This window comes from Herpailurus yagouaroundi, unplaced genomic scaffold, assembly GCF_014898765.1.
Source record: "Herpailurus yagouaroundi ecotype Mexico unplaced genomic scaffold, PumYag 197, whole genome shotgun sequence".
Classification (NCBI taxonomy): Eukaryota; Metazoa; Chordata; class Mammalia; order Carnivora; family Felidae; genus Herpailurus; species Herpailurus yagouaroundi.
The window spans coordinates 24,369,807-24,383,349 of NW_024412428.1; the positions used below are offsets into that span (position 1 = coordinate 24,369,807).

A 13,543-nucleotide genomic window follows, 5' to 3' on the forward strand; every position below is an offset into this window, starting at 1 on the left:
TTGCAGAGCTGTCCTTGCAGAGCTGAGTTGTCCTTGCAGAGCTGTCCCAAACTGGGGCAAAGGGCATATGCCTCTATAACCCATATTTTTTAGTGGGATGTGGACTGTACTTGGGAGGGGGCATGACCTTGGCAGCATGGCCTTCTTCAGTCAAGGAAGAGTCCTGGAAAGGGACTCGAGTGACAGCTGCCAACACTTGCAGAGCTGGGAAAATGAAAGTTCTTTCCTGGATGGGGACCTGGGGAGCACAACATGCCACCTCCTACAGTTCAGTTTTTGTGCCACTCAGATCAATCTGCTTCAAAAATCAGCTTTGGGAGCAGCTCCTCTGGGATTCTGGTTGCTCTCTTCTCCTGGAGGAAAGGTTACGAGAGGAGCATTAGTGGAATGAACTGCATCCCACCACAGCTATACCTGGTCTTGAGACAATAAGCAACACTCACCATTTTCCCTTTCTACAATCCAGTCTGTTTTCCCCTCGGCAGCACCTACCATGGTCTAGGCAACGCACCTGGTGAAATGACCCAGACCTTTGACCTTCAAAGGTCTCAGCCTCCAATCACCATGCCCTCTTGAGCCGTGGCTGTTGGCCTCATCCATATACATCAAAATTGGACAAGGGAGTACTATAGAATGCCTAAGCTTATCAAGAATACCGAATGTATTCTTCCCTGCCAGCTCAATTGTGTGCATGCACCCCTCAATATCCTCCTGATGATCAAAGTCACTTACACCTTCCAGAATAACTCTTCTCCTTCCTGATGATCTTTGGGGACAAGGAGACTGCAATAACTGTCTGTTTAACAAGACTCTTGCCAAGACTCTTGCCATGAAGAAGCTTTTCTTCCCTGGGAACCAGAACTTTTAAATTTACAGAGCCATATTTATAGATTTCAAGTACAAATTCCCCAAATTCACCTGGAATGATGGTAAAAAAAGCTACTTCAATCTAGTTCCTGGAACCATGTATTCTAGCTTGTGGGGACACCACACCATATAACGATTATTGATTTAAAATATATATTGCAGGGGCGCCTGGGTGGCTCAGTCAGTTAAGCGGCCGACTTCGGCTCAGGTCATGATCTCGCGGTCCGTGAGTTCGAGCCCCGCGTCGGGCTCTGTGCTGACGGCTCAGAGCCCGGAGCCTGTTTCCACTTCTGTGTCTCCCTCTCTCTGACCCTCCCCCATTCATGCTCTGTCTCTCTCTGTCTCAAAAATTAAATAAAAACATTTATATATATATATATATATATATATATATATATATATATTGCATCCTAAGAGGATGTTGCCTCTTTCCAAGCTAGCACCTCAGCTAATCCATTCTAATGGCTGTATGAGGCTGGCAGCTTCTGAGTGGTGTGGTAGGTGATATGCCCAGTGGATCCCACAGTAATGTGCCCATTCTGCACATCCCTTGTTGTAAAGTGGATCCCCTAATTGGTTACAGTATTAGGTGAGATCCAGTATCGATCAAACACTATGTAAGTCCTTGTATGGTAACATTAGCTGTGGCCCTGCAGGTAGAAGAGGCAAATCAAGACCCAGAGCAGAAGGGGAGCAAAGTAGGCAATTTCTCACCAAGCGGTTGCTTGGTCTCTTCAAGGTATAGTGTGATTAAAGGGCTTGATTTTGGCTTCTGTTGCTGGAAAGTTGGACATTTGGCAACAAGAGTTGCCCTATCAATCTTGGTGAGTAAGAACCCATCCCGCGGGGCCACGCATAGCTTCACCTTTGCCATCATGGCTATTCTGTTCAAGGGCCCTTTGTGCCAGCACTGGGGTGACTGTTGACAGAGCCCGACTGACATCAACTGCCCACTTATTTTGTTTGCATAGTTATTGAGTGCCTATTGTTTTGTGGGTGCTCCATGTTAGGTGTTACAATGTGCTACAAAGATTGTACTTTCTCTCCACTTCCATAGTCCTCCACAAAGCAGATGCCAAGGTAGGATGAGACATGCAAGAGATGTATTGAGAAAAGGAGGAAAAAAGCGAGAAGGGGATAAGAAGAGGTTCTAGGGAGAGATGTGAGACTGCAGTGCAGGTTTGCAGTGGAGGAGAAAGAGGAGGAAGCAAAGTGGAACATGGAAGTTCTTAGATCATAGTGCACCTCTAAGAAAGGTTTTGCAAAGTTGATAAGACAGTTCTTGAGCTCACGTCACCCATCAGAAGAGCCCCTCATCTTTCAGCAGTGAGCCTGCCTTAGTATCCCTGCCATGCTCACTTATTAGCTGGACGCAGCCAGTGAAAACTGTGGCCTTAGCACTAACATGAAGACAGATTTCCAGCACAGCAGCTGGGGCCTTCCATCAATTACACATATTGCAGCTGGTGATCCTAGAGGTGTTCTCAGGGCCACTCCACTCCTCCATTAGCTGGTCATAAGGGACCTCCACATGTGGCAGGTGTCAGTATGAGCTGAGAGAGAGGTCTTGGTGTAACAGTAGGGGATGCCACAGGGGTCTGGGCCACCTGCTTAGGCACCTCATTTGTGTCCCCGAACCCTACTCGCCCCGATCCCGGATGTTCCGCTTCTGTCTTAGGATGCTTTGCTGGTCGGCCCACCCAACCTCACGACGTGACAACTGTATTAGTTTCCTATTGCTACTGTAACAAATGAGCACAGGGGAGGGTCTTAAAACAACACAAATTTATTTTCTTAGCTTTCTGTAGTTTAGAAATTAAAAATGGGTCTCGCCGGCCTGAAATCAAGGTGTCAGCCACCACTGTGTTCTTCTCTAGAGGCTCCGAGGGGAAAATCTGCTTCTTTGCTTTTTCCAGTGCCTAGAGGACACCCTCATTCCTTGGCTTGCGGCCCCTGCTTTTATCTTCAAAGGCAGCAGACGCAGGTTGAGTCCTTTTTGCATTGAATTACCCTGATCTCTTCTCGGGCCAAGTCTCCCTCTGCCTCGCTCTCTGTCTCCCCTCTCCACTTTTGAGGATCTTTGCAAAAGCACTGGGTTTACCCGGATAATCTAACACGACCGCCTCGTCTCAAAATATCGAACTATATTTGCAAAGTCGCTTTCACCATGTAAGGCTCACAGGTTCTAGGGACTAGGACATGGACGTTTTAGGGGGCCATCATTCCGACTGCCAGAGTGCATATGACAGGACACAGGTCATGATGGGTGAGACTGACTCCATGACCACGAGTTACCCAGGGTCAGGCATTCCCTTTCTACCAGGGCCCGGTAGCATGTCAGGAACTGGTTTTTTTGAAAGGTGTATAATTCTCCTTGGCAGATGTCATGGCCTTGCTGTAGGTATCTATGCTGTGACCCTCCTGTTGGGACATGCCAAAACCTCTAAATGGCATCTTTTCCCACCGCAGAGGCCTCTAACCCTTTATAGTCTGGCAGGCCATATGGCCCAAGTGTCACATTTATGCCACAGCCTGAAACTTTCTTCTCTGGGCCTCTCAGTCACAAAGATGATATTCTTTCCTGTTACCCAAGAAATGGGTGGAAACAGTATTTCCAGGTGAGGTAGATCCAGAACCCAAGACCTCCCAGGAATCGTGCTCCTTTCCTTATCAGGAGAAGTATAAGATGGGCGCTTCCTTTGGGAGGGAATTTCCCAGGCTATCCCAGATCACGAGACCTTTAAAATTTCCCTAGTATGACTCAGAGTTACCCGAGTACATTTGCCATAAGTTTCTTTGGGAAGGGACAGAGGGAGTCACGATCATATACCCTTTCTATGCCATTGCAGGGTCTTTCCTTGTGGGGACCTGGCTCCCCACTTCAGGCAGGAGATTCCGGGTCTAAGAACTGGCCTGCATCCTGGAAACCGGGCGATGGGTTGTGACTCTTGATTGGGAGAGCTGCCCTTAGCTCCTCTCATATTCATCCTTGATTATTTTGACTGTAAAGGTTGGGCAATACTTTTGCTGACCGGTATTTATCTTGCTTCGGGGAACTCTGTGTTCTCTTAACTAACGCCATAGATTTCCGCGGGTCATGCCCTTCTGCCTGCCACGCTGACCTTGCTGTTCATTAAAATAATTGGGCCCAGCTAGTCAAGGGTGGTGAAACACTGCCACCTGGCTTCTATTGTGTACCTCTTTCAACACCGCCATTGTTATTCTGCAATGTCATCCCTTACTGTCAGCTCTCAGGATCTACTCCCACCTAATACCCTCTTTTTTTTTTTTTTTTTTTAATTTTTTTTAGGGGCGCCTGGGTGGCGCAGTCGGTTAAGCGTCCGACTTCAGCCAGGTCACGATCTCGCAGTCTGTGAGTTCGAGCCCCGCGTCGGGCTCTGGGCTGATGGCTCAGAGCCTGGAGCCTGTTTCCAATTCTGTGTCTCCCTCTCTCTGCCCCTCCCCCGTTCATGCTCTGTCTCTCTCTGTCCCAAAAATAAAATAAACGTTGAAAAAAAATATTTTTTTAATGTTTATTTATTTGTTTTATTTTATCTTATTTTTTGATGTTATTTATTTTTGAAGGAGAGAGAGAGAGCGTGAGGGGGGGGGGCAGAGAGAGAGGGAGACACAGGATCCTAAGCAGGCTCCAGGCTCTGAGCTGTCAGCAGCCCAGAGCACCCCCCCCCCCCCGACACCCGACAACGCGGGGCTCGAACCCGTAAACCCCGAGATCATGACCTGAGCCAAAGTCGGAGGCTTAACCAGCTGAGCCAGCCAGGCGCCCCCGTTTATTTATTTTTGAGAGACAGAGAGGCAGAGCGCCAGTGGGGGAGGGCAGAGAGAGAAAGAGACACAGAATCTGAAGCAGGCTCCAGGCTCCGAACCGTCAGCACAGAGCCCGACGCGGGGCTCGAACTCACGGACCGCGAGATCGTGACCTGAGCTGAAGTCGGACGCTTAACTGACTGAGCCACCCAGGGGCCCCTTCTCATACCCTCTTAACTAGTAGCTAGGGTTAAGTCATGAAATAATCCGGCTGTGGAAGTGCCGAGTATATTAAGAAAGGAAAGGGACTATATCCCTAGAGAGGTACACTTGCCCATGACACAGCATTTGACATTTTAGTTAGATCCTTGGAAGGTGGTGCTAATTGCTGTTAGAATGGTTTTTGGAAGCTTGGAGAAAAGAGTGGCCTGCATTTAGTGAACTAGAAATGTCAGAGCTATTATGGCAGATGGTGAAAGAAAAGACTAAAAAAATAATTCCCCAAATAGGACGTGCCGGGTTAGAAAACCCAACCCACTCCCCTGATGCGCTCAGAGCACCTTGGAAAACAATAAGGAATGTGCTAGCAAAAGGGTGGCTTTTTCACAGTCAGAGTAGCTTTTTATAAATAAGAGTTCTTTTTTGGTGAATAAATAATCCGGAAAGGCATAAAATTGGGGGGAAAAACACCGAGATATCATCCCCTTTAGAAAACATCATTAACATTTTGGTGATCATTCTTTCATGCATTTCTTTGTATATTTATATACACTCCGTGACCACAGAGACCTTTATTTTTTGAGAGAGAGAGTCCACAAGTGAGGGAGAGGGACAGGTGCAGAAAGAGAGAGAATCTCAAGCAGGCGCCATGGTCTACACGGAGCCCAACAGGGGGCTCGGGCTCAATCCCATGACCCTGGGATCATGACCTGAGCCAAAATCAAGAGTGGGACGCTCAACTGACTGAGCCCCCAAGGCACCCCTCTTTTATTTATTTATTTTTCAACGTTTTTTATTTATTTTGGGGACAGAGAGAGACAGAGCATGAACGGGGGAGGGGCAGAGAGAGAGGGAGACACAGAATCGGAAACAGGCTCCAGGCTCTGAGCCATCAGCCCAGAGCCCGACGCGGGGCTCGAACTCACGGACCGCGAGATCGTGACCTGGCTGAAGTCGGACGCTTAACCGACTGTGCCACCCAGGCGCCCCATCACCCCTCTTTTAAAAAGCAATCTTATTTCCTCTCCCCACTTCCCTCACCTACCCAATCCTTCGAATGCCATTCCACACCACCCAAATCAATGTTAACTCTGTGCTGTTTCTTCGCTCATCAGTTTTCTCCTGCTTTTGACACAGGTAACTTTCCTTTTTCTAATTTATTTATTTTTCACAAAAATGGGATAATATTGTATAGACTTCCCCACATCTTGCTTCTCTCCCTTAGTGCATCATGTAAATCCCCCTCAGGTAAATCTAACTCCTTCTTTATAATGGTTACAAAACATTCTAGAATGTACAGACACCAGCGTTCAACAGTTCCGTTACTGACAAGCATTCGTGGGGTTTCTGGTTATTGTTACTATGAATGGTCCTGCAGTATCTGCCCTTGAACATATTTCCTTAAGCACCAGTTGAATAATTTAATGCTAAAACCTTACCAGAGATTGACACAAAATTTCCTAGTCTGTTTTTTTTCTGTGAGCCAGTCTTTCCTTCTTCTGAAAATCAAATCTCCATAGGCTTATTTCCAGAATTTAAAATCTTTCAATCGGGCTTTCTAAAATAAAACCATCTTCCACTCTATCAAAATTATTCTCATAAGTCACAAGTCAAGTGATGTCTTTTCCTAATTCTTAATTGCCTACAACATAAAGACCGATTTCTCAGCATGCATTCAAAATTTTCTCTAGAGAAGGACTGAAATAAGTTTTCAAACTCATTTCTATTTAGCTACTCTCCTATCCTACACTTGGCAACAATGAACAGCTTGCTATTCCCCAACAGTGCCCTTTTGTCTCCTGCCACAGTGCCTTTACACGCTCTAAGTTACCCAATCATCACCTCCATGAAGCCTTTGCTAATAATGACAAGCAGAAGTGTCATAACCTCTTTTGTATTTCCAGAGCTCTTGTTACATGTTTTTTTTTAATGTTATAGAATAGTACCAAATTATTTCTCAAACTTTTTGTACCAGTTTATATTTTCACCAGTAGTGGAAATGATTTCCTAAAGCCCTTCCTCCTTGCTAACACTGGATGCTGTCTGACTTTTTAATTTTTCCAATTGAGTGGTTGTGAAATGGAATCCCCTTACAACTTTAATTTTTAATTTTCTGACTCACTAATGAAGTACAGTATTTCCATTCAATTATTTTTTTTTTGTGACAAGTGGGTACTATAATTCCTTTCTGTAGTCTAGATACTAATCCTTTATCAGTTACACATATTAAAAATATCTTGTTTGTTTATCTTTTTTCTATTCATGATGTCTTTTTTTATCCATCATTTCCTTCTAGGTTTGTGCTGTATTGTGTGGTAAGAGCTGTTGCCCAATTTCTATGAAATTAAAATGTATCTAACCCCAAGAAGTAGCAGTTCCACTTGTAGACAAATTCCAGCCCAATATATTCTTCAGCACAGATGATAACCTTGAACATACAATGTTGAGGGAGAAAAAATAAGATACAGAAGGACACGTACAGTATATGAATTTTATAGAGTTACATCAAGCAAACCTAAGGATGTCTTAAGAATCTACACATTCAAGAATCCATCATGTGTTCAAGAATCCATAGTACAGAGAAAAAGTAAGGGAATGAGCAAAGTGAAAATTTAGGGTAGTGGGTACCTTTTGGGATGTGGTAAGGAGGCAGAGTGGGGAGGAACCCACCAGGAACTTCAAGGACACCATTAACATTGGATTTCTTAAATGGCCTAATGGGTTCCCAGGCATTCGTTTTATTATGTAATAAGCTAGTGTTAGCATTAATATTCCCTTATGCATCAAATATTTAATTTTTAAAACTATAACTCATGCACGCACACAAACACACACACACACACACACACACACACACACACACACACACAGAAGAAAGAAGTCCATACTCTGCAGACTGACTCCCATTCAAGAGAACTATTGATTTGGCAGTCGATTTGGAGCAGAAAGAATGAGAAAGTGTATGTTCTCTCTCTTTTTTTTTTTAATATATGAAATTTATTGTCACATTGGTTTCCATACAACACCAGTGCTCATCCCAAAAGGTGCCCTCCTCAATACCCATCACCCACCCTCCCCTCCCTCCCACCCCCCATCAACCCTCAGTTTGTTCTCAGTTTTTAACAGTCTCTTATGTTTTGGCTCTCTCCCACTCTAACCTTTTTTTTTTTTTCCTTCCCTTCCCCCATGGGTTTCTGTTAAGTTTCTTAGGATCCACATAAGAGTAAACCATATGGTATCTGTCTTTCTCTGTATGGCTTATTTCACTTAGCATCACACTCTCCAGTTCCATCCACGTTGCTACAAAAGGCCATATTTCATTCTTATTCTCTTTTTAACCCTTAGCCTGTAGCAAGATCCTCTTTTCTTTTACTATTTAAAGTTTTTGTTTTTCCTTTTTACAATTACCTAGAGGATTATTTAAAAATAAACCTCATTTAAATTTTTTTTCTTTAACCTCAAAATTCTGTGTTGTTCTTTCCCAGTGGCCAGGTTTTATCAGCTTTTCCTAGAACCTCCAGGCAAGTTCAGATTGTGCAGAATCTTACTACAACATATGAGGTAATTTTTCCCTCATTTATCTTTACATTTGAGCCTTGAATAACACGGGTTTGAACTGCGTGGATCCGCTTACACACAGATATGTGAGAAAGAAAAGTATAGTACTGTAAATGTATTTTTCTTATGATTTTCTTAATAACATTTGATTTTTCCTAGTTTACTTTATTATAAAAATACAGTATATTCAGGTGCCTGGGTGGCTCAACCAGTTAAGTGTCAGACTCTTGATTTCAGCTCAGGTCATGATCTCACGGTTTGGTTTGTGAGATCGAGCCCCACGTTGGGCTCTACACTGATAGCACAGAGCCTGCTTGGGATTCTCTCTCTCTCTCTCTCTCTGCCCCTCTCCTGCTTGCACTTGCTCGCTCTCTCGAAATAAATAATAATCCATTGTTATTAAATAATTTATTATTTAATAAAAATCTCTCAAACTTAAATTAAAATACTGTATATAATATGTACAACATATAAAATATGTGTTCATCAACTGTTTATGTTATCAGTAAGCCTCCACTTAACAATGGGCTATTAGTAGTTAAATTTTGGGGAGCTCAAAGTTATACGCAGATTTTCAACTGCACAGGAGTCAGCACCCCTAATCCCCACATTCTTCAAGGATCAACTGTATATCGGCTTCATGGTGTCTAAATTTTGTGCGCCATGTTCTCTCATATGTTGTCTGACTTAAATATAGCTGACATAAACCCCTCTTCTTATAGCCTTCTCCCCCTCCCCATAATCACATGATTTTGCCGGTGCTAAAATCAAAACATTCTTCGTTTGTGCTATTGGCTTTCCAGCCAATTTCATCATAGTAGCACTTTGGGAGTGAAAGTTGGTACTTACAAACATGTTATGATGACAGAAGTCCAATAGAACTTTGCTTACAAAATAATGGTTCTTAAAAAGGAGCAGGCAGCAATACTACAGGGGAGTGTTTGTTAAAATCTTCATGCTTGGGACCCATCTGCCCAGAATGCCTAAGGTGTAGAAAGCTGACAAGAGTTACAAGATGTCATGGTAGAAAATTGATGGCCCCCTGCTTGTCAGTGAAGATTCTCCTGAAGCAGACATCAAAACCAGATTGAAGATGCCAGCTATGTGTACTAAGAGGAATGCTTGGGAAGGACGAAGAGGAGAAAGTCAGAGATGGCAGGGGGCACTTTCAGACCAGACACAGCTCTGACACTTTTGCAGACACGGAGACTTTGTAGATTCCGGGGCAGTTCCGATGAAGGTCTGGCTAGACCAGTGGTCAGTCCTGAAGCCAAAGCCACCGGGCTTTGGAAACCCATATCTCGCAAGAAGGGTCCTGCAAGAATATGCCCTCAGTGCCTGGTCCGTGGCTGGCTGCAGCCCCGGGGCAGCACGGCATCAGGCTCGGGTGGATCAAGAGGGGCAGTGGCTGGGAAGGCCTTTCAACTATGCTCCTCTCAACAGAAGCACCGAGTGGTGCGTTTTCATGGCCATCACACCATGGACAGAGGACATACCTCTGGAGAAAGCGTTAGACATTTAGAATCTTAGTTCTTAATCTGCCACTTCCTACGTGTATGATTTTAGACACGCTGGCTGTGGGCCTTAATTTCTTCATTATTTCCACAATGGAAGTAGTAACACCCGCCTCGCCTACATCAAAGCATAATTACAATGGTCAAAGGAAATGGGTGTGAAAATGCTTGAAAAAAGTGCAGTAAAGTAGAAAAAAAAAGTCAGTACATTAAAAGTCATTGCCCAAAGCCCATAATTAGATTAAAGAAAAGGAATATCAACATGATAACAATATCAAGGACATGGAATTTTTATTAAAGAAGATCAACAGTAAATTAACTTTCTTTCTAGACAGAATTTCATTTCTCCTTTAAACATCTGACATACACATCCAGCTTTAGAGTTGGGTCATAAATATATTCATTGGCTCATTCATTCTTGTCTAACCAAATATTTATTGAGTGCCTTGTATGTTCCGGGGCCTCTCTACTGGGGTCACAGAAAAGAATAAGACAAGCTCCCTGCAAAATAAATGTTTACACTGCCCCGTGTGTGAATGGGGACCAGCGGCTAGGAAATGTCTGTTTCACTTCTCCTATCGATACACGGTTTATGGCTTTAGTTATAGATGAGAAGGATGCAAACAACTGTTTTTGTTTTTATCAATTCTTCCCCTTGAAAAATGCAGATTGTTCTCTGGCAGCCGGTAACAGCTGAATTTATTGAGAAAAAGAAAGAAGTCCATTTTTTTGTGAATGCCTCTGATGTAAGCAACGTGAAAGCGAATTTACATGACAACGCGATTCTGTTCAGGTAGGCATCGTTCAGTATTTCTTGAGCAGCCATTAGACGCACCTACGAGGAATTGTATTAGCAGCCAGTATAACTGCTTTCTGGAAAAAATAAATAATTACACCGAACATGACAACACGGAAATCTCTGAAGTGGACCGGTGATGAAGTTTAAGTGGCCAGCTCTACGACCTTGGACAAGCGGCTTCACTTCTCACAACCCGGGTCTCTTGCCTGAAAATGACTCAGACTCAGTGATCTGGGGAGCCTCCTATAGTTCCTCCTCATTCCTTCCTTTTTTTAGTTCCTCTGCTCTGTCCCTAGAGGAGCAAAATTGTCATTCACTGTAGCAGGTTTTGTGGTATCTCTGAAAAAGCAGCTGCTGAAGGGGATTCTGCTTCCTTCCTTGCTTTGCAAGGTCAGTGAACATTCCTGAACATCTGGGCCAAACTAAACGTTGTATCAGAGGCAATTTCTGTCCAGACGCCACACCCCCTTCCTCTCGGATGCTCCAGTTCAATGTCTCTATACTATGTCCGCTGTTTAAGAGCCAGGATTCCACCTGCGACACTAGCATTCCTGGAGGCCAAGCTCTCTCCCGCTTATCAATGGGCAGCCTTTGGATAAGACACTACGATGATTATTAGTAATATGTTATAGGTGTTTACCGCCTTCCTGGAACTGTGCTGAGCCCTTCTACACATTGCTTCATTTAATTCTTATTTACCTCTGTAAGATAGATACTATCCTCATTAGGCAGATATGAAAAAACTGTTTCATACTCACAAAGGAATTTCTCAAGATCATAACACATAGAACATAGCAGGGCAAAGAGTTGAACTCAGACTTCTCTGATGTCAAAGCCTTGGCTTTTATCCGCTGACCCCTCCAAAAAAAGGAATAACATTAAAATGATAGCTAACTTTCAAACGGTTCATCCCAGGTGACGCAACAGCTTAATTCACTTAAAATGTTTGCCTAGTTAACAGTGTGGCAATTCTCAAGAGAATTAAACAAGCTGCCTTTCTGGTACCTTCTCTTTCCCTGTGCTTCTGTTTCTCTAGAGATTTGATCATCTTTGGCTATGCAGAACATCTGGTGTAGGTCAATGGCTGTCACGATGAAAAACAAAAAGAAAAGGCTTTCTGCTTCTCCTTGGTCCTCAGCTGAAAACAGAATAATACAATGTTAGTCTGGATTTAAGAAAGTTGTCCATTAACCTTAAAGACACTGACGAATCACAGTCAAGGAATGTTGGTAATGGTGAGGAAAGGGTGAGTTTGGGGGGGCCTTCAAAACACATCACACAGGAGCCACTTTCTCTCAGCTCTCATGTGGGTTCCACCAAGAAGGTCTGTGAATTTCAGCCTGCTACCGCCTGAGGGGTTATTGTTTGCACCTTGATGAAGTTTACCTCGTTAAATTTCTCAGTGATTTTTTTTCCCCATGCTCACCTGTTGCCGTACCCGCAGTGGGCCGTGGGAGAATCAGAGTCCTGTTTGGAAATCAGCTGTCCCTCTGTTTCGTCCCCCAGCATCCTGGTGGAAGAAGTGGCAGATCTTATTCAACAGCAGACTGCCAATGACACGGTCAGCCCCCGGACCTCTTCCTCGTACTACGAACAGTATCACTCGCTAAATGAAGTAAGCCATTACGTTGCTCTCCAAAATCACTATTTTAATTTAATTAGCATGGCCATTTCAACCATGGGATATTATTAAAAAACAGAATTAGTGGGGCGCCTGGGTGGCGCAGTCGGTTAAGCGTCTGACTTCGGCTCAGGTCACGATCTCGCGGTCCGTGAGTTCGAGCCCCGCGTCGGGCTCTGGGCTGATGGCTCGGAGCCTGGAGCCTGTTTCCGATTCTGTGTCTCCCTCTCTCTCTGCCCCTCCCCCGTTCATGCTCTGTCTCTCTCTGTCGCAAAAATAAATAAACGTTGAAAAAAAAAATTAAAAAAAAAAAAAACAGAATTAGTGGAAGAGAGTAAAAAAAAAAAATTACGATTAGGTTGATTATACGGTGGTAACCTAGCCTCTTGTGGATATCTTCCCTGGGGAGGTTGCATTCTATTAGGACACTGCCTGTAAGCAGGCTGTTTGTCCAGAGTTGAGAGTGTCTCTAACTGCTAGCAGTAACACTACACGTTAAGGAACAACAGGAAATAAAAATAGGGCCTTTTTATTGACACTGCCCCAAAGAAATTAACAGTCTAATTAATCATGTGTCTTTGGACTACTACCCTGATGGTGTTCTTACTGAATAATTGCTACATTTTCTCTCGCTGAATTAGAGGAATTTACTCACTCATACTTAGTACATGGTAAATACATACATTTTATTCCCCTTAGGAGGACTCTATTTAAATGAATAACGTTACTGATAATAATACCACTTGTATTTTTTTTTAACGTTTATTTATTTTTGAGACAGAGAGAGACAGAGCACGAACGGAGGAGGGGCAGAGAGAGAGGGAGACACAGAATTGGAAGCAGGCTCCAGGCTCTGAGCCATCAGCCCAGAGCCCGATGCGGGGCTTGAACTCATGGACCGTGAGATCGTGACCTGAGCTGAAGTCGGACGCTTAACCGACTGAGCCACCCAGGCGCCGCTGTGTTTTAATCTTTAAGAAGTTGATTTTTTTTCCCTATCAGTACTTACAGGTTCCCATTTGCTACAGGGAACCTGAGAAAAATGCTGCTGTTCGGCTGTAACCTTTCATGTAACACTCTCAGAACCGTTTCCCCATATTGTTAATTGAAAGGGTAAACTCCTTAGAGGACTTTCTTTTTTTATGTAGTATGCTCCAAGTAATAAAAATCCCTTGATACCTTTTATTCCTTCATCAG

At 43.8% G+C, this 13,543-nt stretch overlaps 1 protein-coding gene across 1 annotated transcript in view; it reads left to right on the plus strand.

Moving 5' to 3' along the window:
* CPB2 (carboxypeptidase B2) overlaps positions 1 to 13,543 on the plus strand; it is a 51,090-nt gene that overhangs the window by 5,288 nt on the left and 32,259 nt on the right. The window contains exons 2-4 of the mRNA XM_040448475.1: positions 8,340 to 8,415; positions 10,595 to 10,719; positions 12,232 to 12,340. Coding sequence (XP_040304409.1) covers positions 8,340 to 8,415; positions 10,595 to 10,719; positions 12,232 to 12,340 — 310 coding nt within the window. The remainder of the gene's footprint in view (positions 1 to 8,339; positions 8,416 to 10,594; positions 10,720 to 12,231; positions 12,341 to 13,543) is intronic.